General features: G+C 39.8%; 1 protein-coding gene across 3 annotated transcripts in view; it reads left to right on the top strand.

Moving 5' to 3' along the window:
• The first annotated feature begins 9345 nt into the window (after positions 1-9345).
• LOC104102507 (uncharacterized) overlaps positions 9346-24283 on the top strand; it is a 29679-nt gene continuing 14741 nt past the window's right edge. Inside the window, exons 1-5 of one of the 3 annotated variants that reach the window (XM_009619662.3) lie at positions 9346-9557; positions 12916-13125; positions 13443-13510; positions 13967-14020; positions 15750-15864. In XM_009619662.3, coding sequence (XP_009617957.1) covers positions 9524-9557; positions 12916-13125; positions 13443-13510; positions 13967-14020; positions 15750-15806 — 423 coding nt within the window. In that variant the 5' untranslated portion in view covers positions 9346-9523 and the 3' untranslated portion in view covers positions 15807-15864. Of the gene's footprint in view, positions 9558-12910; positions 13126-13442; positions 13511-13966; positions 14021-15749; positions 15865-24283 lie in introns of those variants that run through there. The other 2 variants (XM_070175016.1, XM_070175017.1) reach the window with 2 other exon arrangements.

Raw genomic sequence — 24283 nt, 5'->3', positions numbered from 1 at the left:
CTGTTCCGATCACAGTACATCTATCAGTAGAGGCTTGTAGGCATATCCTGTTGGTTAGTGCAGTATGTTGGGTTTGTATAAATTGGTGGTTTGTCAGCTGTAGTAGCTATGACGGCCTTGTCGGCCTAGCTTTATATTGATATTTAGTTAGTGCTAGTTTCCATTCAGTTTTATATTTTGCTTCGCAAATTGTCTTGCAAGGTGGCCCCATGGCCAAAGTATGACATTATGTGTTCAGAGTCCCTTAGTCGCAATTTGGTACGCCAGGTTAGGTGAGGCACGGGGTGCTTGTCTCGCTCCTAGGTTCGGGGCGTGACAGTTTTACCGAGCCTATTATGGCCGGGTACGATATGATGATGATGATGCCCACAAAGGCATATGTTTTAAACGTTTACGTATATATATATGTATGTATCATGTATTTCATGTCAGTAGCCCTCAGAGGTACCCAGATGTCACAGGTTGTATATTCCCTATCACTGTTTACATTATTGTTCTTACTTATGCTATTCTGCCTTACATACTCAGTACTTTATTCGTACTGACGTCCTTTTTATTTGTGGACGCTGCATGTCGTGCTGCAGGTCCTGATAGACGGGTAGACGCAGCTCCCCCATCACAGTAGGCTATCCGGTTCAGCGTTATTGGCAAGATCCTTTCTCCGGACTTGCCGTGGTCTTGGTATGCATTTTTGTTATAGACATTATGGGTATGTCGGGGCCCTGTTCCGGCAATGTTGTAGCACTTATGTTCTTTTAGAGGCTCATAGACAGGTGTCGACTCATGTATGGTTTGGAATGCCTTGTCGGCTGATATTTGTTGTATAGTCTTTCATGGCACCATGGTAGCTCGTACCTTATATATAGTTTCTTGACAGTCTTGTCGTCCCATGTTACGTATGTTCATGACATTATCTTTCATTGTTGGATGTTCATGATCCATGTCTTTCATTTATATTGGTCTTGTCGGCCCTTAAAGATAATAAGGAAGGTTAGAAAATGTACGTTGGTGCTCGGCAAGTATGGCCCGGGTGCTAGTCATGACCCTCCAGTTGGGTCGTGACAAACTTGGTATCAGAGCAAGTCTGTCCTAGGGGTTGTCTATGAGCCGTGTCTAGTAGAGTTTTGATTATGGATGTGTAGCGCGCCACATTTATAATCAGGAGGCTACGTGACATCTAGGGTTGTTACTTTCTTCCTGAATCTAGATCGTGCGTAGAGTTGAGTCATAAGTGTTCATATCTAATATTCACCTTGTTTTCTTTTAGCGATGCCTTCGACTAGGAAGAAAGAGATTAGTAAACGGCTTGATACAACTGTGGGAGAGGGTAACATTCAGGTGCCTCCAGCCAGAGCAGGCCAAAGTGAGCCTCAGAGTGAGATGCCGTCTCATACCTCTCTGTCTCCTCCAGAGGATATTAGGAGGCACCCAGTACATCCAGTTCCTCCGTCTGGCACTACAGACCACGATATGCGCAGTGCGGTGCAGTTGTTGAGTAGATTAGTAGCTGCTCAGGCTCAGAGGTAGAATACTGGTGCTGCTGATAAACCGGTTAGTGCGAGAGTTCATGATTTTATTAATCTAGACCCTCCAGTGTTTACCGGATCAAACCCCAAGGAGGACCCGCAAACATTTATTGATCAGGTTCATTGTACATTGCGGGTTATGCATGCTAGTGATACAGAGGCAGTAGAGTTGGCTTCTTATCGGTTACGGGATTTAGCGATTTTATGGTATGATAGTTGGGAGAGATCTAGGGGTCCGAACGCTCCTCCAGCCGTGTGGAAGGAATTTTCTGAGGCCTTTCTTCGTCACTACTTGCCAGCTGAGATACGACGAGCTAGAGCTGATAAGTTCTTGAACCTTCGACAGGGTAATATGAGTATACGAGAGTATAGTATACAGTTTGATTCTTTAGCAAGGTATACTCCCCATATCGTGGCCGAGATGAGTGATAGGGTGCACCTGTTCGTGAACGGGTTGGGACCACATCTGATAAATGAGTGCACAACAGCCTCCTTGGTAGAGGGCATGGATATTTCCCGTATTCAGGCTTATGCCCAGACCCTTCAGGATCATAAGTTATATGCTAAGTTCTCTAAATGTGAATTCTTGCTGAACTAAGTAGCATTCCTTGGCCATGTGATATCTGATGAGGGTATTAGTGTCGACACTCAGAAGATCGATGCAGTGAAGAATTGGCCGAGACCTACAACACCGTCAGAAGTCCGCAGCTTCCTGGGGCTAGCAGGATATTATAGGCGGTTTGTAGAAGGGTTTTCCTCTATATCAGCACCATTGACTAAGTTAACACAGAAAGCTACCAAGTTCCAGTGGTCTGATTCTTGTGAACATAGTTTTCAGGAGCTAAAGAATCGATTGACATCTGCGCCAGTGCTCACTCTCCCAGAAGGAACAGAAGGTTATGTGGTATATTGTGATGCCTCAGGTATAGGTTTGGGGTGCGTATTGATGCAACGTGGGAAGGTGATTGCTTATGCATCACGACAATTGAAGAAGCATGAAAAGAATTACCCGACTCATGATTTGGAATTGGCTGCAGTAATATATGCTTTGAAGATATGGCGGCACTACTTATACGGCGTCCATATTGACATCTACACAGATCACAAAAGTTTACAATACATCTTCAAGCAGAAGGAGTTGAATTTGAGGCAGCGTAGGTGGCTTGAATTACTGAAAGACTATGACGTCGAGATATTGTACCATCCTGGTAAAGCCAATGTTGTGGCAGACGCTCTCAGCCGTAAGTCAATGGGAAGCTTAATACATATTGAGGCAGGTAGACAAGGGTTGACCAAAGAGCTTCACCAGCTGGCCAATATGAGAATCAGATTGTTGGACTCTGATGACGGAGGTGTTACTGTACAGAATACAGCAGAATCATCTTTGGTAGCCGAGGTAAAAGCACGGCAATATGAAGATCCTACCTTAGTAAGATTGAGAGAGGGAATTCAGCAGTGTAAGATTACAGCTTTCAAGATCGGAGGAGATGGGACACTGAGATACCAGGGCCGATTATGTGTGCCTAGTGTGGCAGGGTTGCGAGAGAAGATTATGATTGAGATTCATCAGTCCCGATATTCTATCCATCCTGGCTCGACAAAGATGTATCATGACGTTAAGGAGCAGTATTGGTGGGACAACATGAAGAAGTCTATTGCAGAATTTGTAGCCCAGTGTCCTAATTGTCAACAAGTAAAGATCGAGCATCAGAAACCCAGTGGATTGATTCAGAATATAGAGATTCCGACCTGGAAATGGGAGGTGATTAATATGGACTTCATTATTGGATTACCTCGCTCTTATCATAAGTTTGACTCCATTTGGGTGATAGTTGATCGACTTACAAAATCTGCCCATTTTCTACCAGTTAAGACAACTTACACGGCTGAAGATTATGCGAAGTTGTATATCAAGGAGATTGTTAGGCTTCATGGTGTGCCGGTATCTATTATATCAGACCGAGGAGCTCAATTTACGGCTAACTTTTGGAGGTCTTTTCAGAAGGGTTTAGGCACACAAGTAAATCTCAGCACTGCATTCCATCCGCAGACTGACGGACAGGCTGAACGTACCATCCAGACGCTGGAAGATATGCTACGAGCATGTGTTCTAGATTTTAAGGGGAATTGGGATGACCATCTGGCACTTATAGAATTTGCCTACAATAATAGCTACCATTCCAGTATTAAAATGGCCCCGTATGAGGCACTGTACGGGAGGAGATGTAGATCACCAGTTGGATGGTTCGAAGTCGGTGAGACAGAATTATATGGGCCAGATTTGATTTACCAAGCCATTGAGAAGGTGAAACTGATACAAGAGCGGCTGAGGACGGCACAAAGCAGGCAAAAATCTTATTCCGATGTCCGACGTCGTGATCTGGAATTTGAGGTTGGTGATTGGGTTTTCCTGAAGATCTCGCCGATGAAGGGTGTTATGCGTTTTGGGAAGAAGGGTAAGTTGAGTCCACGGTATATTGGGCCGTACAAAATTCTTCGACGAATTGGACAGGTTGCTTACGAGTTAGAATTGCCATCTGAATTGGAATTTGTCCACCCGGTATTCCATGTATCTATGTTGAGGAAATGTATTGGAGACCCTTCTCGGGTCGTCCCTATCAAAGATGTACAAGTTACAAAGGATCTATCATATGATGAACTGCCAGTGGCTATATTAGATCGACAAGTCCGCAAGCTGAGAACAAAGGATGTAGCTTCCATGAAAGTATTATGGAGGAACAAGAATATAGAAGAAATGACATGGGAAGCAGAAGAGGAGATGAAGTCTAAATACCCTTACCTATTCCAGAGTGAAAATAACGAGGATACCGGGGGAAAGAAGGACGCATTATAAGGTGAAACGGCTCTATGAGGTAAGCAATAGCTTGTGAATACTCTTTTTTTAATACAAAATGGTGATATGCAGATAATGTACATATCCATAATGCTTTGTATAGTCTTGTATGGCCATAGGTTGGGTTTAACTGCTTGCAAGTTTGGCTAGTGTCCATTTTATAAGGGAAACTCAGCCGGAAATCTCCGTCGGAATCCACGATGAGTTAGACACCCCATAAACCCTTACATTCGAGGACGAATGTTCCTAAGGGGGAGAGGATGTTACAACCCAAATTCGCATATCATAGATCACGCCGTAAGGTAGTCGACGTAAATCCAAGAAGAGATTATCTTTGAGATGATAATAAGTTAATCCTATTGGTCTTAAACGATACAAGGGTGTATAAGAGTGGTTAACAAGTATTTGAAGTTAAGCTAATCAAGGATGTTGTAACCCGTATTTTCGGATAACACTAGAGGTGATTAACTGTCCCAAGAGGTCTTGTTTTAATGTATTTGAATCATATAATATCCGCATCATAAGTCTTGAAGTCAAGCGAGTTATGAAATAAAAGTCGATAAAAGTTGTCGCAACTTAGGTTTATAATTTTACTTAAACTTTAGGTCAAATGTTACTGCATTTTACTCCCAATATGCTTGGAATTATGGGGTGATCTACCTATCAAATTGAAGATCTATGAGTCTAGTTTCCAACGCATTAAACCGTTCGTCGATACGATCTCGGAATAGAGAGATATTCGCGTTTTCGCGAGAGTGCGCCAAGCTGCTCTCTATGGGGCCCACAAAGGCGGTTTAAGACATTTGGACATATATAAGATAACTCAACCCCGTTTTAAGTCATTATTTTTCAGTATATTCAGACCTTATAACCCTAAAAACATTCTCTCAAGGTTCTCTCATGATCCAAGACCCAAACAAAGGGCAAACAACACAAATCAAATGTCGGGAATCCCGTGGTGCTAGTAAGTTTCTTGTTTTTCTTGTTGTTGCTGATTTTTGTGTTGTTCCAGCTCGTGTGGGAGGTTGTTTTAAGTGCTTTATGTTCTGTAAATACACCTTCAAGTTTTTAATATCAACCCTAGGTGATTTCAAGTCTTCTAAAGTAATTCTAGTGCCGAAAAACCCGAATTAATTGCTAGTTTCGCTTCCTTGTTCTTGTGGCAGAATTGAAGGGATATTTCGAGGAAAATTAAGGTCAAATTGGAGTTGTTCTTTCTGTTTAAAGGTAATGAACCTCTTACTCTATATATATTTAAGATTATCCAAGTTGTGGCTAAGTCGTTGATGCTAGAACTTGTGAAATATATATCGAAAGGCTTGGTAGTAATGTTGTTAGTTGGTGGACTGTTTTGGAGACTCAATATGATTATTAATGATGTTGTTTGGGCTGTTTGGTGATTGTATTGACTTGTGGGAAGTCATATAAATAGGGGAGGTGCTGTCCGTTTCATCGTAAAATAGGTTGCGGTCGATACATAATAGTTACGACGCTTAAACGATAATGATAGTGTCATTTCTCTTATTGTAGACTAAGGAGTCGTGACATTTGCATAGCTTGAGGTTGGGCAGTATATACAAGGTATGTGAGGCTATCCCCTTCATTCTTTTGCACGACTCCAATTGTACATAATGTAATGAACGAGCTCCCAAAGATACTCTACTCTTAGAAGCTAGCAGTACTTACATTGCTGCCCTTCTTATGAAACGATTGATATTGATGTTACTTCTCTTATTCTTATATTATCAATGTTGTTGGTAGTTCCTGATTCTTATAAGATTCTTGATGAAGAGTTAATCCTAATAACGTGTACGAAGGATACCGACCTTACGTCACTCCGAAAGGTTCAAATTATGATTCCAACGAGTCCAGCATGCATCATATATATGTATCTATTTTACTCTACCGAGCCGCGCTATAGTCGGCCGGGTATGGCACCTATTGTGCAACCACTGATCAGTTGGGTTTTACCGAGCTCCACGTGGCCGGGTACGATTCTACCGAGCCCTATGATGGCCGGGTACGTTTTACCGAGCCTATTATGGCCGGGTACGATATGATGATGATGATGCCCACAAAGGCATATGTTTTAAACGTTTACGTATATATATATGTATGTATCATGTATTTCATGTCAGTAGCCCTCAGAGGTACCCAGATGTCACAGGTTGTATATTCCCTATCACTGTTTACATTATTGTTCTTACTTATGCTATTCTGCCTTACATACTCAGTACTTTATTCGTACTGACGTCCTTTTTATTTGTGGACGCTGCATGTCGTGCTGCAGGTCCTGATAGACGGGTAGACGCAGCTCCCCCATCACAGTAGGCTATCCGGTTCAGCGTTATTGGCAAGATCCTTTCTCCGGACTTGCCGTGGTCTTGGTATGCATTTTTGTTATAGACATTATGGGTATGTCGGGGCCCTGTTCCGGCAATGTTGTAGCACTTATGTTCTTTTAGAGGCTCATAGACAGGTGTCGACTCATGTATGGTTTGGAATGCCTTGTCGGCTGATTTTTGTTGTATAGTCTTTCATGGCACCATGGTAGCTCGTACCTTATATATAGTTTCTTGACAGTCTTGTCGTCCCATGTTACGTATGTTCATGACATTATCTTTCATTGTTGGATGTTCATGATCCATGTCTTTCATTTATATTGGTCTTGTCGGCCCTTAAAGATAATAAGGAAGGTTAGAAAATGTACGTTGGTGCTCGGCAAGTATGGCCCGGGTGCTAGTCATGACCCTCCAGTTGGGTCGTGACATCTCTCATGATCCAAGACCCAAATAAAGGATAAACAACACAAATCAAGTGTCGGGAATCTCATAGCGCTAGTGAGTTTCTTGTTCTCCTTGTAGTTGCTGATTTTGGTATGGTTCCAGCTCGTATTGGGGTTTTTTATTAAGTGGTTTAAGTTCTTTTAAATACTCTCTCAAGGTTTTCATATCAACCCTAGGTGATTTCAAGTCTTCTAAAGTGACTCTAGTGCCGAGAAACCCGAAGTGTTTGCTAGTTTCGCTTCCTTGTTCTTGTGGCTGCGTTGGAAGGATACTTCGTGGTGAAATAAGCTCAAATTGGAGTTGTTCTATATGTTTAAAGGTAAGTAACCTCTTACTCTACATATATTTAAGCTTATCCAAGTTACGGCTAAGTCATTGAAGCTAGAACTTGTGAGTTATCTATCGAAATGCTTGTTAATAGTGTTGTTGATTGGTGGACTGTTTAGGAGGCTTAATATGATTGTTATTGATGTTGTTTTGGATGTTTGGTGATTGTTGTAACTTGTGGTAAGTAATATAAATAGGGGAGGTGCTTCCCGGTTTATCGTAAAAAAGGTTGCGGTCGATATATAATAGTTATGACGCTTAAACGATGACGATAGTATCATTTCTCTTATTATAGAATAAGGAGCCATGACATTTGCATAGCTTGAGGTTGGGCAGTATATACAAGGTATGTGAGGCTATTCCTTTCTTTCTTTTGCATGACTCCAATTGTACGTAATGTAAACGAACGAGCTTTTAAAGATACTCCACTCTTAGAAGCTAGCAGTACTTACATTGTTTCCCTTATTATGGAATGATTGATATTGGTGTTGCTTCTCTTATTCTTATGTTATCAATGTTGTTGGTACTTACTGATTCTTATAAGATTCATGATGACGAGTTAGCTCTAATAACGTATACGGATGTTACTGACCTTACATCACTCTGAAAGGTTCGGAATACGATTCCCATGTGTCCAACATGCATTATATATATGTACCTATTTTACTCTACCGAGCTGCGGTATAGTCGGCCAGGTACAACACCTACTGTGCAATCACTGATGAGTTGGGTTTTACCGAGCTTCACGTGCCAGGTATGATTCTACTGAGCCTTATGATGGCCGGGTATGTTTTTAACGAGCCTATTACGGCAGGGTATGATATGATGATGATGATGCCCGGAGAGGCGTATGTTCTTAAAACTATATGCATATGTATATATATATGTATGTATATATATATATATATATATATATATATATATATATATATATATATATATATATATATATATATATATATACCCGGAGAGGCGTATGTTCTTATATATATATATATGTATATATATATATATATATATATATATATATATATATATATGTATGTATGTATGTATATATATATGTATGTATGTATGTATGTATCATGCATTTCATGTCAGTCGCCATCAGAGGCACTCAGATGTTACAGGTTGTATATTCTCTATCCCTCTTTACATTACTGTTCTTGTTTATGCTTTTCTGCCTTACGTACTCGGTACTTTATTCGTACTGACGTCTCTTTTATTTTTTGGGCGCTGCATGTCATGCTGCAGGTCCTGATAGACCGGTAGACGAAGCTCCCCCACCACAGTAGGCTACTCAGTTAAGCGGTTATTGGCGAGATCTCTTCTTCGGACTTGCCGTGGTCTTGGTATGTATTTTTGTTATAGACATTGTGGGTATGTCGGGGTCCTGCTCCGGCAATATTACATCACTTATGTTTTTCTAGAGGCTCATAGACAAGTGTCGTCTCATGTATAGTTTTTGGATATCCTTGTCGGCTGAGTTTTGTTGTATAGTCTATCATGGAGGCCTTGTCGGCTTGTACCTCTTATATAGCTTTATGACACTCTTGTCAGCCCATGTTATATATGTTCATGTTGTTATCTGTCATTGTTGGATGTTTATGATTCATGTCTACCATTTATGTTGACCTCGTCGGTCTTTACGGATAATAAGAAAGGTTAGATAAAATGTATGTCGGTGCTCGGCAGGTATGACCCGGGTGCCGGTCATGGCCCTCCAGTTTGGACCGTGATAATCTACCCAAATTATTGGTTTATATAAAAATATATTATTTTATTAAAAGAAATCTAATAAGTAGTTGGGTTTTTGTAGTCGTTTTTAAAGAACCACTTGATACCCCTAGTAGTGGGTGAAGAAACTGAGGAGAGGCATTTCAATTGAGTAGTGGGTGCTAATAGCTATCGTCAATCTTCATTTATAGGTCTCTCAGCTTTAAATTCTTTTTTATCGTCCGATCTCTCTGTTTCTCTTCACATTCCTCCTTATTTTCCTTTATTCTCTGACCAACATTGTTCCTCTCCCAATGGAGTCCGCCGCTGTTCTCGGTTCCTTTCACCGTAACTCTCTCTCACCCTTCTCTCATTTGTATATATTCACTATTGTGTCTGCATGTACATGAATTGTTTTGTTTAGTAATGTATTTCACTTTTAGAGGAATCTAAGCTCTTAATATTCTTTTTCTAATATTTCATTTTCACATATATGAGTTATAGCTGGCATTTCTGTTTTACGTCTTATATTTCATCTCGGATACGACCAAGATTTGAATGTATATATCATTGTAATTACTATTACTAATCTGTTTGGCGCTTTTTTTCTTATTGAGATTAACTAATTACCGAAGATCGGACTATTATTTTCTTTTTAAAATGAAAATATTCTGAAACTACATGAAAAGTACTAGTAATATTGTTTATCCGAAAACGGATAGAGTTGAATTTATACGTAGTTCTAAGGATACGTGGTATAACTTGGTACAGATTAGAAAAATAAGTAAAGATATATAGAATTTTAACTGTAAAAAGAATGAATACAAACCCAATTCGAATAGGGAGTGATTGATAAGGGAACAAGATGAATCAATATCAAAGCCCAAAAAAGGATAATCTCCTAGATGTTATGTAAATTTCAGTAAATCTCAATGTGTCCATTCAAGATGAATCAATATCAAAGCTCGGGCCTACTCGGTGCCTGGGTTTGACTCTACAATTGAGCTATCACTATCTGTTGAGCTTGCAATATTTCAAAAATCATACGCAGGCTGATCCCGTCTTCTCCAACATTTTGGGTGTTTCGAACTGCAGAACGAGTTCCACCATGAATGATGTTTTCGGGGTCGGAACGTTGGTTCGCCTCAATGGCCACGTGCTAATTAACGTCAATTGGATGTACGACCCGAGTTCCCACGGGATCAATGGATGGTCTTTCATTCCCGGGCATCAGGTTGTTATTCTCATCTTGAAGGCCAGCTTCGTTGTCGATAGGTAGGGCCATTAATTGAGAGTTCGTTATTTTTAACCTGAAATCAAAGAAACTTCCAAGAGAAAGTGTAAAATAGTGTGTTTTGCAGAGATTCGTACCAAATAACCACTATTATCCTTAGCCCCATGGTGGGCGCCAAACTGTTTACCCAAAAAATGGATAGAGTTGAATTTATACGTAGTTTTAAGGATACGTGATATAACTTGGTGCAGATTTGAAAAATAGGTAAAGATATATATAATTTTAACTGTAAAAAGAATTAATACAAACCCAATTCGAATAGGGAGTGATTGATAGGGGAACAAGATGAATCAATATCAAAGCCCAAAAAAAGGATAATCTCCTTGATGTTATGTAAATTTCAGCAAATCTCAATGTGTCCATTCATGATGCCCTTTTTACAAATGATAACCTCTCTTAATATAGTGAGAAAATCCTACTTTGGATATAATTAAAAATACATAGTGAGGATCCCATGATTGATTGATTAATAAGCTTTTCCTTTATTTAAGCCGTGATTTCTGCCGAGATTCTCCCCAAATGCGGCCATAACAGCTTTTTGTTCCTTGGCTCGGTCTCGATCTTGGTCGGTCTCTGGGTCTTGAGCTTGATATTGACTCGAGCTCGATATTGATCGGTCTCTGGGTCTCAAACTCGACAACCCAACTTCACATCACAGCTCGATATTATAACGACGGACCCCGATCCATCATGCTCCAATCTCGATTAATCACATGAAGGGCAAAGTTGGTTTTGACCGTATACAAATACATATAAAGTACAATTTTCTATTGTATTAAAATGGTGATATTATACATTATAGATATAAGCCAAAAATTCACTTAGTCCCCTTCTTGGGAAGCAAAAAGTAACAAACATTTGGGGATGTCGATGTTTGGCTAGTAACTCATAGTTATGACAGTTGTTTCTTAAATTTGAAAGTATAACAACCGAAGGTGGATGCAGGATTTGAACTTCATAGGTTTGGGATGCCGCTGAACCCACTGTCCATTTCAGAACTGTGTTAAAAACTTATTACTTGTACCTGTTTAGTAGATTTTTAATACATATACAGAGTCTGGCCAAAAACTACTGAGTTCTGCTCAAACCATACCTTGTACATCCGCCCTCGGTAGTTACCTATAGGTCTATGTGTTATTTTTTGCGTGGTTAGTTCTGTCTGGCATACATAATTAGAAAGGTATGAATTGGAATGTATAGTGGCAAATTAGTATATGTATATTGTCTTTTATCGCTGTTTTGGATGACTTGAGTCTTAGTATCTCTGGCAGTTGACAGTGTTTGGATTTTCAGTAGCATTTCGAGCTAGTTTTTGTTAATTGATACGAGCATCCTCTCAAGTGTATTTTTTTCCCTTGACTAATCTGGCTCTTCTAATAGTCATTTACTCACAAGCAGAACATATTCGTCTTCTTTCTATTTAGTGTAGGAGCTGCTACACAATTAAAGCTTAAACTAATAGCGAAATCCTAGTTGATGCATAGGCAGTGATGTAATGCAACATGATATCCTTCTACTTAGGAAAAGCAGGGGTAATGTTTTGTGAGCATGAGTATCTAACATGTTGTATTTGTCTCTTTTACATGTTTCTAAATATACCCTCCACACAGTGGCGGATTTATGTAGATGAGAAGGGATGCCACACCACCCGATCGCTCGGCTAAAATTTCATATATGTACTGATATTTCACACAAAAATACGTACATAACTAATGGGTGGCACCCAAAGTCCAACAGGGACCGTAGGCTCCATGGTTAAAGGCACACTCTTTCCAAGGACAAGACCAAAGATCATGTCTCACTGATTTCCTGGTGGTCCTAAATCCTTTTTGCCCTTTTCTTTTCTTCTTCTTTTAAATATTTTTTTTCTATCTTTGTATTTCCTCTCTCTTTGTTACAACCCAGTTTTATTATTTATTTAGTTATACATTTGCTTCCATTCTTCTCTCTAGTTTTCCAAATTTTTACTTAAATATGATTTTAATCATTTTTCCTTTTATATCCATGTAATACTATTTTTCCTTGATTTCAAATTGGACCACATATTTCATTTTTGTGATTGCGTATTTATTTGTCCATAAAAAATTTTGGAAACTACACCGAACTAATTCAAAATACATCGAATCGAATCGAACCAAATTCATTCAAAACAGAGCGAACCAACCAAATGTACCCCCAAGTTCAATTTCCCTGACTAGTTGTAGCTTTGCATTAAAGACAGTGGCACCTGCAGCCATTAAATCCTTGATCCGCCTCTGCCTCCCCGTTACTGTCTTGGATTCACTTTCATCCAGTCTCTGATTATGTTAGTTGTGCCAAACTCCCCTGTTTCCTTGCATAGATACTTGTCAATCAATTGAAACTAACCTTCAGTTTCATGCTGATATGACATCTAACTATTTCTTAGTACAGATTTTGTACGCACCAGTTCCCATTTGAAGTCGGTATCAGAAATGCCTGGAGTATTTCCAAAGAATAATTTTGTCTTCTCCAACCAAACAAAGTTTCCGATCAAGGATTATCTAAATGATGCAAAGCTTGTGTCTTCTTCAAACAATAATGGCAGATTGATATTGTCATGTGCAAAGACCTATGAAACAATTGTGACAGCTAAATCTGAAGGTGAGTTATGTCTAGGTTTCCATCAGTATCTTGGGGCTAATCCTTTTTTAATTTTTATTTTCTACTTGGTTATTGCATTGCATGACAAATTTAGTTTCTTTTTGGCTTATTAGATGCATCAGTTAGTTTTTGATATCTCCCCTCTCATGTTGCTTGCAACCATAGTCTCGGTCTATTCTAAGTTGGAACTTATATTGTAGTCTGAACTTTGCCCTTTCTGTATTGCTCTTAAAAGAGTGGAAAATAGCTCTCATGCTTTTTTTATTTCTGCTACAACTTCCCTTCTCATTTATAACTTTTAGATTGAATTCTATTAGATAACCAGGAAGAAGTGCAAGTTCAAAGGAGTCCAGTGCCAACATATGCATTTCCTAAAGGTTTTGAGGTTAGTCTATACTTGTGTCATTTTACTTTTGTGCTTTATGAGCGTTATCCAGAATAAGATCAGGAATGTGTAAATTTTGAAATAATTGGTCCTCCTAAACAAAAAAATAAGTCGCATAGATTTTGTTTCATATTCATGCAAGCACCTATTGAGCTGTTTAGGAACCAAGAAATCAGCAACCTGAGCCAAGTTAAGTCAGTTTGCATTTTCTTTATCCATTGACAGTTTTTCCCGTGTGGCATCATTTATAAAATCTATGTTCATTTTTTTGGCTAGCCCGTAATCACAATGTTATTTTTGCTAATTCTAAGGACAAATTCAAGATCATATCTCTCGCAGAAATTGGTGCATCATTTTTCTTTTGAACTGCTTCCTTATACCAGACATAAGCTTATGGGCTAGCTTTACTAGCTGTGACTTGCAGCATTATGATTATTCTTGTCTGCTATACATCAGGCTTTGATTACAGAAATCTGTGATGATATAGAGGTGGCTGAGCTGAAACTTAAGGTAACCTTGCCTGCTACTCTGCCTTTTCATGTGTACTCTGGAATAAGTGTTATGCCTTTTATTTTTTAAGAAGCTTGCAAAGTTCCAGAAATGCAAATATATGATACTGCTAGAGTCTTAAGATCGTAAAAAACACATCATGTAGGAATTAACCAAAGCAAATTTTGAAGCTTGACATACTTCAAAACAGAATGAGATTCAGTATGACTGAATGAAATCACATGGTAGACTGTGAATGAAATTCCATGGTCTATCATTTACCAACTAGACTTTCATCTTGTGGCAGTCTACGATTGTATACCAATCCGACCAGTAAAAACATACTTCGATTTGTTAGAATGGATTACTTATCATGTCTTGAATTCGTACTCGTTTTTATCAGCAGTTCTGATCCAAAAGTCTGGTGGTCATTTTGTCTAAGTTGCTCCGACTCAGGTGCAGGTGTCTGATATGGGTGCAGATATAGAGGTCAGATCCTTCATGATCTAAATTTTAAGATTGGGAGGTATGGATCCAGGTACGGATACGGGTGCTGAGATTCGGCTGAAGATAACTTCAAAATCTAAAAATAGAGTTATAATAATGTCTAAATTATGAGACATTATGCGAAAAATTTATAAGGTATTCCGAGAAAGAGAAAATATTGATCATGAGAAATCCGAGGAGATAAAAGGAAAAGGACCGACATAAAAAATCTTTGTATACAAAGTATTCTATTTTCTTCAATTTCACTCTAGCTTTTGTTTTGATTTTAGAAATCATTGATCTGTCTTGAATTTCTCCATTGATTTTGGTCAAAGTACCCAAATCGATTGACCACATCCGGTACGAATCCCACACTCACACCCACATCGTGTTGACACGGGTGCGGCACCAAAAGTGAAGAGCCCGAGCAATTTAGCATTTTGCACGGGTGGGATTGGGGCCAGTTTCATACATAATTGGTGCACAGTAAACAAAGGGGCATCTAATGCATAGAGCCCTGTAGAATGTGACAACCCTATATTGAATATGCATCTGTAGACCAATAATACAACAATGTGTGATAGAATTTAAGGGTCCACCAAACTATATAGAGAACTAGGTTCTCTATCAGCTCCCACAGAACACACGCACACTGCAGTAAGTAAATGACACAAGGAAGGTTTACGTGGAAAACTCCCAGCTTATGGGATTAAAATCCATGATCTACCCTTGTAAGATTTCAACTTCACTACTGAGCAAACTTTAGATTACAGCCTATTGTAACCTAGGAATTAACCTCTTAATCCCTCACTAACTTGTAACAACTCTATTACAAGCAGCTTTGTAATAACTCTATAACAAAGACTTACAACTCGACTAACTCTAGCCAAGATACAAACACAAAGCTTTATGATTTTCAAAGGTTTCTTACACAATACTTCTAATTAAGATAAGAAGGAATTACAAGTAATGAACTTTAACAAAGGTGCAACACAACTAGGGACATGTAATGACTCAATACATGAAACTGCTCCTTCGTTATGTCGTTCTTTGTTCTTGATGCCCTTGAAAATCACTTGAAAGATTGGCACAGACTTGAGAGAAAATGTTTGATCGATTCTTGAATGTGCAAGTGTTTTGTTTTACCTTTGCTTGATGTAAATAACTTATTTGTGACATCACTTGAATGATGTAAGCAAGTTAGGTAAAGGGCATTCCCCATAAAGTTGATTGTTGCACTGTTTTTGCACTATTGCGTGTGCAGGCAGCAACTTTACATCTGTGGGGAGTTGACTTGTACATTCACCACGGGAACTGGTAGCTATCTATTCCCTCTGTTGTTCCTTTGTCTCTGAAGAGTTGAACCATATCCTAAGCTGGAACCTTTTTATCTTAAGGTCTTGAGAATGTGTAACAGGTTCCTTATCTAGTTCTTGAGAGTAAGTTTGTTAGATCATCAAAATATAACAAGGATATACATATAGCCTATCAATTTTCCCTTTTTTGATGATGATAAACTTATAATTCAAGTTCTCCCTAAGAACCAGCATTTCCTGAATTCCCCCTGAATCTGTTTCCCTTATGTTCCCCCTGAATTATTTTCCCCCTTTTTGCCATCATAAAAAGATTAGTAATAGGCTTATAGCAGAAAGAAGTCTAGCTTGAGTTAACTTATGCCACTTGTGTGCACACAACATGACTAAAAATAGAGAAAATGAGCAAGGCATACACAACAAAAGGAGGGAGCTTTCATTAACATTTGGATATTAAGCAAGGAGCAGTCCTATTGTTACCAACACATCCACAAAATAAAAACAGCAAAAGCAGAAGTACCAGTCATAAACATCATCAGAACTAAAATAAAGGACAGACACTAAGATTTGACACTGGAAACGGAACACTTTCTAGGGAGCACCGGAAGGGAAAGGCTTAGATGAATAGGCAAGGGTTTTAAGAAGGATGTCCATTCGATCATTAACTGACATCTGCTCATTGAGCAGTTTCTCCTTCAGGTCCTCAACCTGTTTCCTGAGGTCGGCATTTTCTTTGGTCAGATGGGCGGCCTTTGTGCTGTGAGAGCTGCTGGAACCAGGTGCCTCCTGAAGCTGACTTAGCTGACCCTCAAGAATGGAATTCCTTGCCTTCAGTTTTCTTATCTCATTAGTGGCACTGTTTTGGGCGTTGATCAACTGGGAGATAGTAGAAGTGCTCCCAACCCCTCCAACCTTGTCAATGCACACACATTCCTTGAGGGTGGTCTTGGAGAATGTTTGCTTATGAGTACCCACTTTAGCTTTTCCCAAAGGGACTTTGAAGAATTCAAAAACCTTAGTGAGGAGGAACCCGTAAGGCAGCCCATGATTACCATCCTTGAACTCTACCACCTTCTGCATGTGGTCTATCATGATGTCAGGCAGTTTGATAGTTATGTAGCCATTCAGTGCTTCCATCAGAACCAGGTCTGCTCGAGATGTAATGGACTTTCTTTCTGCACGAGGGAGCAAAACCTTGTTCACCAATTCGAACAGCAGTTGGTACACTGGAAGGAGGGCCTTCTTGTGTACACGTTCCCTTTGTTGAACTGCCTTATCCTTTAAGATAGTATTTCTAAAGTTCAAAGAGCAGGTTCCTTGAACAGAAGACTACGCACTTCTTCCTCATAAACTCTAGGACTATCACTTGTGAACAGGTGTGTCCACTGTTGGAATTCATAGATCTCCACTAATTGGCGCATGCCAGCCATGTCCAGAATATCAGGGGCAAATAAACGGCCCCACAACACCTGTTGATTTTTCAATTTTTCCTTGCGAGCATCCTAGGCATCACCAACCTTGGTCTTCTTGGAGGAACAAGGTTCCTCACTGGCATCGGCCTTCCTTTTCACTGACTTTCTAGCACTCTTTCTTTTCTCCTCAGATGTTTCAGACACCCTTTTTTTTAGACACTTTTTCAACCAGTTCTGCAGTCTCCTTCTCTTCAAGTTTCTCAACCACCTTTCCACCAGATGTTTCACCTTCATCATTCTTCAAACCCATACCACTTACAGATGACTCTGTCTTGGACATTGGAATTGTAAGTTTCTTTGAGGACTTACAAACTAAGGAGCCAGGTTCCTCATCCACCTCATCATCAATATCGATAACTGGTGTTGGAGCTACTAACCTCTCATTTACAATCTTCCCATCCTTCACCAATCTCCTTTTCTTCTTTCCCTCTTTGTTTTTCCTAAAAACTGACTCAAAGTCTTCCTTCTTGTGCAACCTCGTGATAGGTCTCTTAGAAGTAGACCCCTGGGGAGGTGCCTTTCTACTCCTAGCATTAATGAAGCTCACCAGTGCCACATTATTATAATCTTCTCCTTCACTATTCTCATTCTCCTCCTCAAACAGAGATCGCATCGTAGGAACCACAATTGAAAATGGCTCAGCGTAGAAATAAGGAGAGGAGGCGGGATCAGTACTGACCTGGGTTATTATGAAGAACTAGGGGTTTTATCCCTGTTAGAGCCAGAGGGCTCTTCTGGGGCGAAGGGATCAGGTCCCTCAGTTGGTTCCCCAGTAGTACTGTTAGGTACCAAGGTTTTGACATGCACTATTTCCCTATCCTCTACCTCTGTACCATTATCTTCCCCTGAAATTCAGACACAGCCTCATAACCTCTAATCAGACTTCCCTCAGCAACAATTGAAAGCGTATTTTCTATAGCTTCCTGTTATTATGACTCCAAAGTAACTTTAGAAGGCATAAGAGGATCATTACCTGTAGGATCAAAGCCCGGGGCTGCCATTGTCGATTCATCATTGGTATGACCCACACCTTGTTCTTTAGCAGAACTTTCTTCCACTGGTAGACTAGAAATTTCTTGATTTTCATCTCTATCCACTGTGTCTTTGTCAACCATCTTTTTCGGCTAGGCAGAAGTAGAGGTTACAACCATAAATTTTCTGGGAGCCGATATTTTGCGACTCCGATGAGAACCAGAACTCGACTGGGTTGGAGAGGAAGCAGAGGGTGGTTGTGACTCTAGCTTAGGGTTTGGACTAGTCGGAACATGGAGTGTGGGCTCTATCACTGGTGTTTCAATGCATGAGGACACAGTGGAGACGATGCTTGGAACATTTTGTGTTTCTTGATTGTCAGACATGGTTGAGTGTAGTTAGTTGAAGAAGAGAGTTTGAAGAAGGAAAAAGGGAAATTTTGGATTCGTGATATGAACAGTTCTGAAAGTGACTATGAATGGATTTATTTGAGAGGAGTTAGAGACCGGTTGGGTATCAATTTTGGGTAGTCGGGTCGCTTCATAAAAAGTGAGACGCTTTAATTCAAGAAGCAAAAAGAAACTAACAATATAATGATGTGGTATCGTTTTAGCCGTTTAAAAAATTGTGCATGATTGTACAGAGAAACTACTAACATGTGTCAAAGGAACCAGGTTCCCTGACGGATTTTGCAAATGTAAGCTTCATCCTTTGACCAACGTGCAATGCATTAGCTGCTTGTTTGCTCTGTAATTATCATGTGTGTTTACCTGTAACGGTATAGAAATGAGTTAGACTTTGCCAGAAAACACTTTTTAGCTAAACTACCTGTATATTTCTTTCATAGCCAAATATCGAGGGACCAGGTTCTCAGTTTGGTTTTATCAGCCCTAGTGCCAAGAGATTTCTTTCAAAGTGCTCTCTGTTTAGTGCTTTGGTGAAAATGTCTGCAATTTGATCTTTTATGCTGCAAAATTTCATACATATGAGCCCTTTTTCAACATTGTCTTTGAGAAAGTGGTGACGCACATCAATGTGCTTTGTTCTCTTATGTTGGACTGCATTCTTGGCCATGTTGAGTGCACTGGTATTGTCACACAGCAAGGGCACACAATCAGAGAACACTCCAAAGTCTTCCAGCTGCTGCTTAATCCATAGTAGTTGAGCACAGCAAGATGCAGCTGCCACATATTTTGCTTCTGCAGTGGAGAATGCCACTGAGTTTTGTTTTCTTGTACCCTACGAAATTTGACATGAACCCAGAAAATGTGCCATTCCAGACGTGCGTTTTCCATCCACCAGATACCTTGCATAATCATCATCAGCATACCCAACAAGATCAAAGTTGTCTCCTGAGGGATAGTAGAGAGCCAGGTCCTGCGCTCCTTTGAGATATCTCAATATTTTTTTGGGAGCCTTCAGATGAGATTCCTTTGGATTATATTGAAACCTTGCACAGAGACCCACGTTGAACATAATATCTGGTCTGCTTGATGTGAGATATAGGAGTGACACTATGATACCTCTATACATGGTCTGATCCACAGGGAAACCAGGTTCATCCATGTCTAGATGAGTGGCTGTGGCAATGGGAGTGTCAATGATATTTGATGCTTCCATGTCAAATCTCGTCAGCAGCTCCTTGACGTACTTCTGCTGACTTATCATAGTCCCCTTTTGAGATTGCTTCACTTGTAAACCCAAGAAAAAATTCAATTCCCCCATCATGCTCATTTCAAACTCACTTCCCATGAGTTTTGCAAATTCCTCACACAAAGAGTCAACTGTTGCTCCGAAAATAATGTCATCAACATAAACTTGCACAATGAGCAGGTTCCTCCCTCGTTTCTTCTGAAATAAGGTGTTGTCAATTTTTCCTCCTGTAAAGCCATTTTCTAGAAGAAATTTGGACAACCTTTCATACCAAGCACGAGGAGCCTGGTTTAGCCCATATAGTGCCTTGTCAAGTTTGAAAACATGCTCAGGATGTTCATGATTCTCAAATCCAGGAGGTTGCTTGACAAAGACTTCTTCTTTTAGAAAGCCATTCAGAAATGCACTTTTGACATTCAATTGGAACAATTTGAATTCTATATGAGACGCAAAGGCAATGAGGATTCTGATTGCCTCCATTCGAGCAACTGGAGCAAATGATTCATCATAGTCAATCCCTTCTTCCTTATTGTACCCTTGACTACCAGCCTTGCCTTGTTTCTCGTTGTGTTTCTAAATTCATCAAGTTTGTATCTGAATACCCACCTGGTTCCTATAACAGTTCTGTCAGCAGGTCGTGGAACCAGGTTCCATACACTGTTTCTTTCAAATTGATGGAGTTCTTCTTGCATAGCTGTAATCCAATCAGCATCTTTTAATGCTTCCTTGATATTCTTGGACTCTATTAGAGAGAGAAAGGCTGAGAAGGCAAGCGCGTTTCTTGCCTTTGATCTGGTTTGAATTCCTGAATCAAGAGGAGTGATCACATTTTCCAGAGGATGTGAACTTTTGTGTTTCCAGTTAGACACCCGAACCTTGTTGTGGGATGGTCCAGGTATTTCTGAATGTGATTCTCTCTCTACATGTGGGGTCCCTTGATCTGCATCAGCAACTCTGTTTTTAGCTTCAGTTGTTGTGATTGAGGAATCGAGTTCCTCTATGTCAGATGGAGATTCAGCTGTGCCATTGTCATTTGAATCCTTGACCTGAATCATCATGTCAGTTTTTCTATTTGCCATGTCAATGACTTCATTAGGGACAACTGATTATTTTCCCTCTTGATCAATCTTATCATGTGAATCCTTCCCACATGAATGGTGAAATTCATCAAAGATCACATGTATACTTTCCTCAACACATTGCATCGTACACCTTGTGATCCTTGAAGCTTGAGTTGGGCAGGCCACGAACCAGGTCCTTCTTGACCAACTTGTTCAGCAACGTGAAACTTGCATGACCCAGCCTTTTGTGCCATAGTTCATCATCATCATCAACAACACTTAGACAAGTGAGATCACCATTCTGCAGAGACTCAAAATCAGCAACATAGATATTTTTGTATCTTTTTGCTACTAGCACCACCTCACCAGTCACTAGGTTTGTGACTGTACATATTTTTTACACAAATTCCACCTTGTTTCGCTTGTCACAGATCTGGGAAACACTTAACAAGTTGTACTTCAACCCGTTTACGTAGTAAATATTTTTGATTGAGTGTGTGAGAGACTTCCCAATCCTTCCAACTCCCAGAATGTATCCCTTCTTGCCATTTCCAAAGGAACACTCCCTACTTGAAGGGCCTTAAGTGAAAAGAAATCATTTTTACTTCCAGTCATATGCTTTGAGTAGCCGCTATCCATGTACCATTGTAGGCTGCTTCCTTTCACTGTTCCCTGCATAAGAAAATCAAGAGTTAGACTTAGGAACCCAAACGAATTTGGGTCCCTTGTAATGAGGAAAGGGGTGAATGAGGGATCTTCTGGTCCAAGTAGGCATCATGCGTTTTTTATATGAGGGACCAGGTTCTCTACCAGTAGTTACTTTTTCAGCGAAAACTTTATTTTTTTGTTGTGACTGAAACCTGGCCTTACAGTTTTCTTTAAAGTGCCCAGTGTTACCACAGTGAATGCAAAGCCAATTATTAGGTACAGTAACGTACTTGCTATGAGGATTGTAAGGAATATTTTCCCTTTGGAACCCAATCCCCTGCCTGTTTCCCCCATTATTGGTGTACATGGCAGTGATAGCATCAGAGGACCAGGTCCACTTGAGTGATTTTTCAAGATCACTCTTTACTCTTCCTAGTTCTTCTTGAAGTTGTTTGTTCTTTTCAAGTTCAATACACAGTCTAGACTTCACTGTCTTCATCTCATCTTCAAGCCTAAGATGTGTTTTATTAGCAACTTCCTTACTTTTATGAAGAGTCTCATGTGTACCCTCTCCTTTCAGTTCCTTAATGGTGTCATTCAGATCAACTACTACTACTAGTAGGTCATCTCTCTCAAGCTCAGTGTTAGCAACTCTTTTGGTCAAGACATCTTTTTCTTCTTTCAAACTCTCAATAGTTTCTTTCAAATCTATCACAACAACTACTAGGTCATCTCTATATTGTTCTGCTTCTCCTCATTCCACAATTAGAGCATTTTTATCATTTATAAGACTGTGGTATGCATCTATTAAAACATTTGCCAAAGACATGAGTTTTTTAGGTGAATAAGATTTCAGATTTCTCTGAACATCCAGAAAATTTACCTCATCATCATCGTCGTCATCTTCATCATCATCAGACTGAGCCATCAAGGAAAAAATGGAGTCATATTCAGTTGCTTCACATTCTACTGCCATCATTGAACTGTCACCATCATCATTATTTTCTTCAGATTCGCTGGAGGGGTCTCCCCATGCACCAAGAGCTTACTTCACAGCATTGTCAGTGACATTCTTTCTCTTGAAGTGTTTATCAGGAACCGGGTTCCTCTTGGCTGCTTTATCTATGTTGTGCTTGAATTAATCTTGCTTTAGTAGGGGACAGTCCTTGATGAAGTGTCCTAGCTTTCCATATTTATGACATAGGTCATAATTTTTTGTCTTGCTAAAACTGCCCCTTTTTGGAATGCCTCAATTTCTGCAAACCATTTTCTGAAATCTTCTTGTCAAATAAGCCATATCACCACCTAAAACATTGTTGTCTGTCTTGAGGACCAAATTCTTCTTCCTTTTGGGCTCTCTTATCTCATTATCCTCCTCCTCCTTCTTCTTCTTCTTCATTTCATAGGTTTTCAGATTGCCAGCAAGTTCATCGATGGTTAGCTTTTGCAGGTCATTTGCCTCTGTGATGACGTTTACCTTGCTTTCCCAGGAACCAGGTAATACACTAAGTATTTTCCTGACAAGTTTGTTCCTAGGAATGATTTCTCCCAGTGAGTGAAGCTTATTGATGATAGAGGTGAAGCGAGTGTGCATGTCCTGAATGGACTCATCGTCCTTCAGAAGAGCTCATACTCAGTTGTTAACATGTCGATCTTCGACTGTTTGACTTGAGTTGTCCCTCGTGTGCTATTTGAAGAGCTTCCCGGATCTCCTTAGCACTCTGACAAGCAGAGATGCAGTTGTATTCATCTGGTCCGATGCCACACACAAGAATCTTTTTTGCCTTGAAATTCTTCTCAATAGCCTTGTTGTCAGCATCATTGTACTCTTTTCTAGTTTAGGTAATAGTTACAGCAGGGTCACCATTGGTTTTTGTGGCAACGAAGGGTCCATCACAGATGACTTCCTAGAGCTCGGAATCTTTAGCCATGATAAAATCGTGTATCCTTGTCTTCCACCATCCATAATACTGACCATTGAACCTTGGTGGCCTGTAGGTGGACTGACCTTCTTCAAAGTTTGGTGGAGCAGCCATGAGGATCCTTTGTAGGTGTTAGCCTGATAGAAAGAACCTGCCCTAATACCAATTGGTAGAATTTAAGGGTCCACCAAACTATATAGAGAACCAGGTTCTCTATCAGTTCCCACAGAACACACGCACACTGTAGTAAATAAATGACACAAGGAAGTTTTACGTGGAAAACTCTCAGCTCACGGGATTAAAAACCATGACCTACCCTTGTAGGATTTCAACTTTACTACTGAGCAAACTTTAGATTATAACATATTGTAATCTAGGAATTAACCTTTTAATCCCTCACTAACTTGTAATAACTCTATTACAAGCCACTTTGTAATAACTCTATTACAAAGACTTACAACTCGAATAACTCTAGCCAAGATACAAACACAAGGGTTCATGATTTACAAATGTTTCCTACACAATGCTTCTAATTAAGCTAAGTAGGAATTACAAGTAAAGAACTTTAACAAAGGTGCAACACAACTAGGGACATGTAATGACTCAATACATGAAACTGGTCCTTCGTTATGTTGTTCTTTATTCTTGATGCCCTTGAGAATCACTTGCAAGATTGGCACATATTTAAGAGAAAATGCTTGATCGATTCTTGAATGTGCAAGTGTTTTGTTTTACCTTTGCTTGATGTAAATAACTC

This window comes from Nicotiana tomentosiformis, chromosome 5, assembly GCF_000390325.3.
Source record: "Nicotiana tomentosiformis chromosome 5, ASM39032v3, whole genome shotgun sequence".
NCBI classification, from domain to species: Eukaryota; Viridiplantae; Streptophyta; class Magnoliopsida; order Solanales; family Solanaceae; genus Nicotiana; species Nicotiana tomentosiformis.
This window is presented reverse-complemented; position numbering and strand designations above follow the sequence as displayed.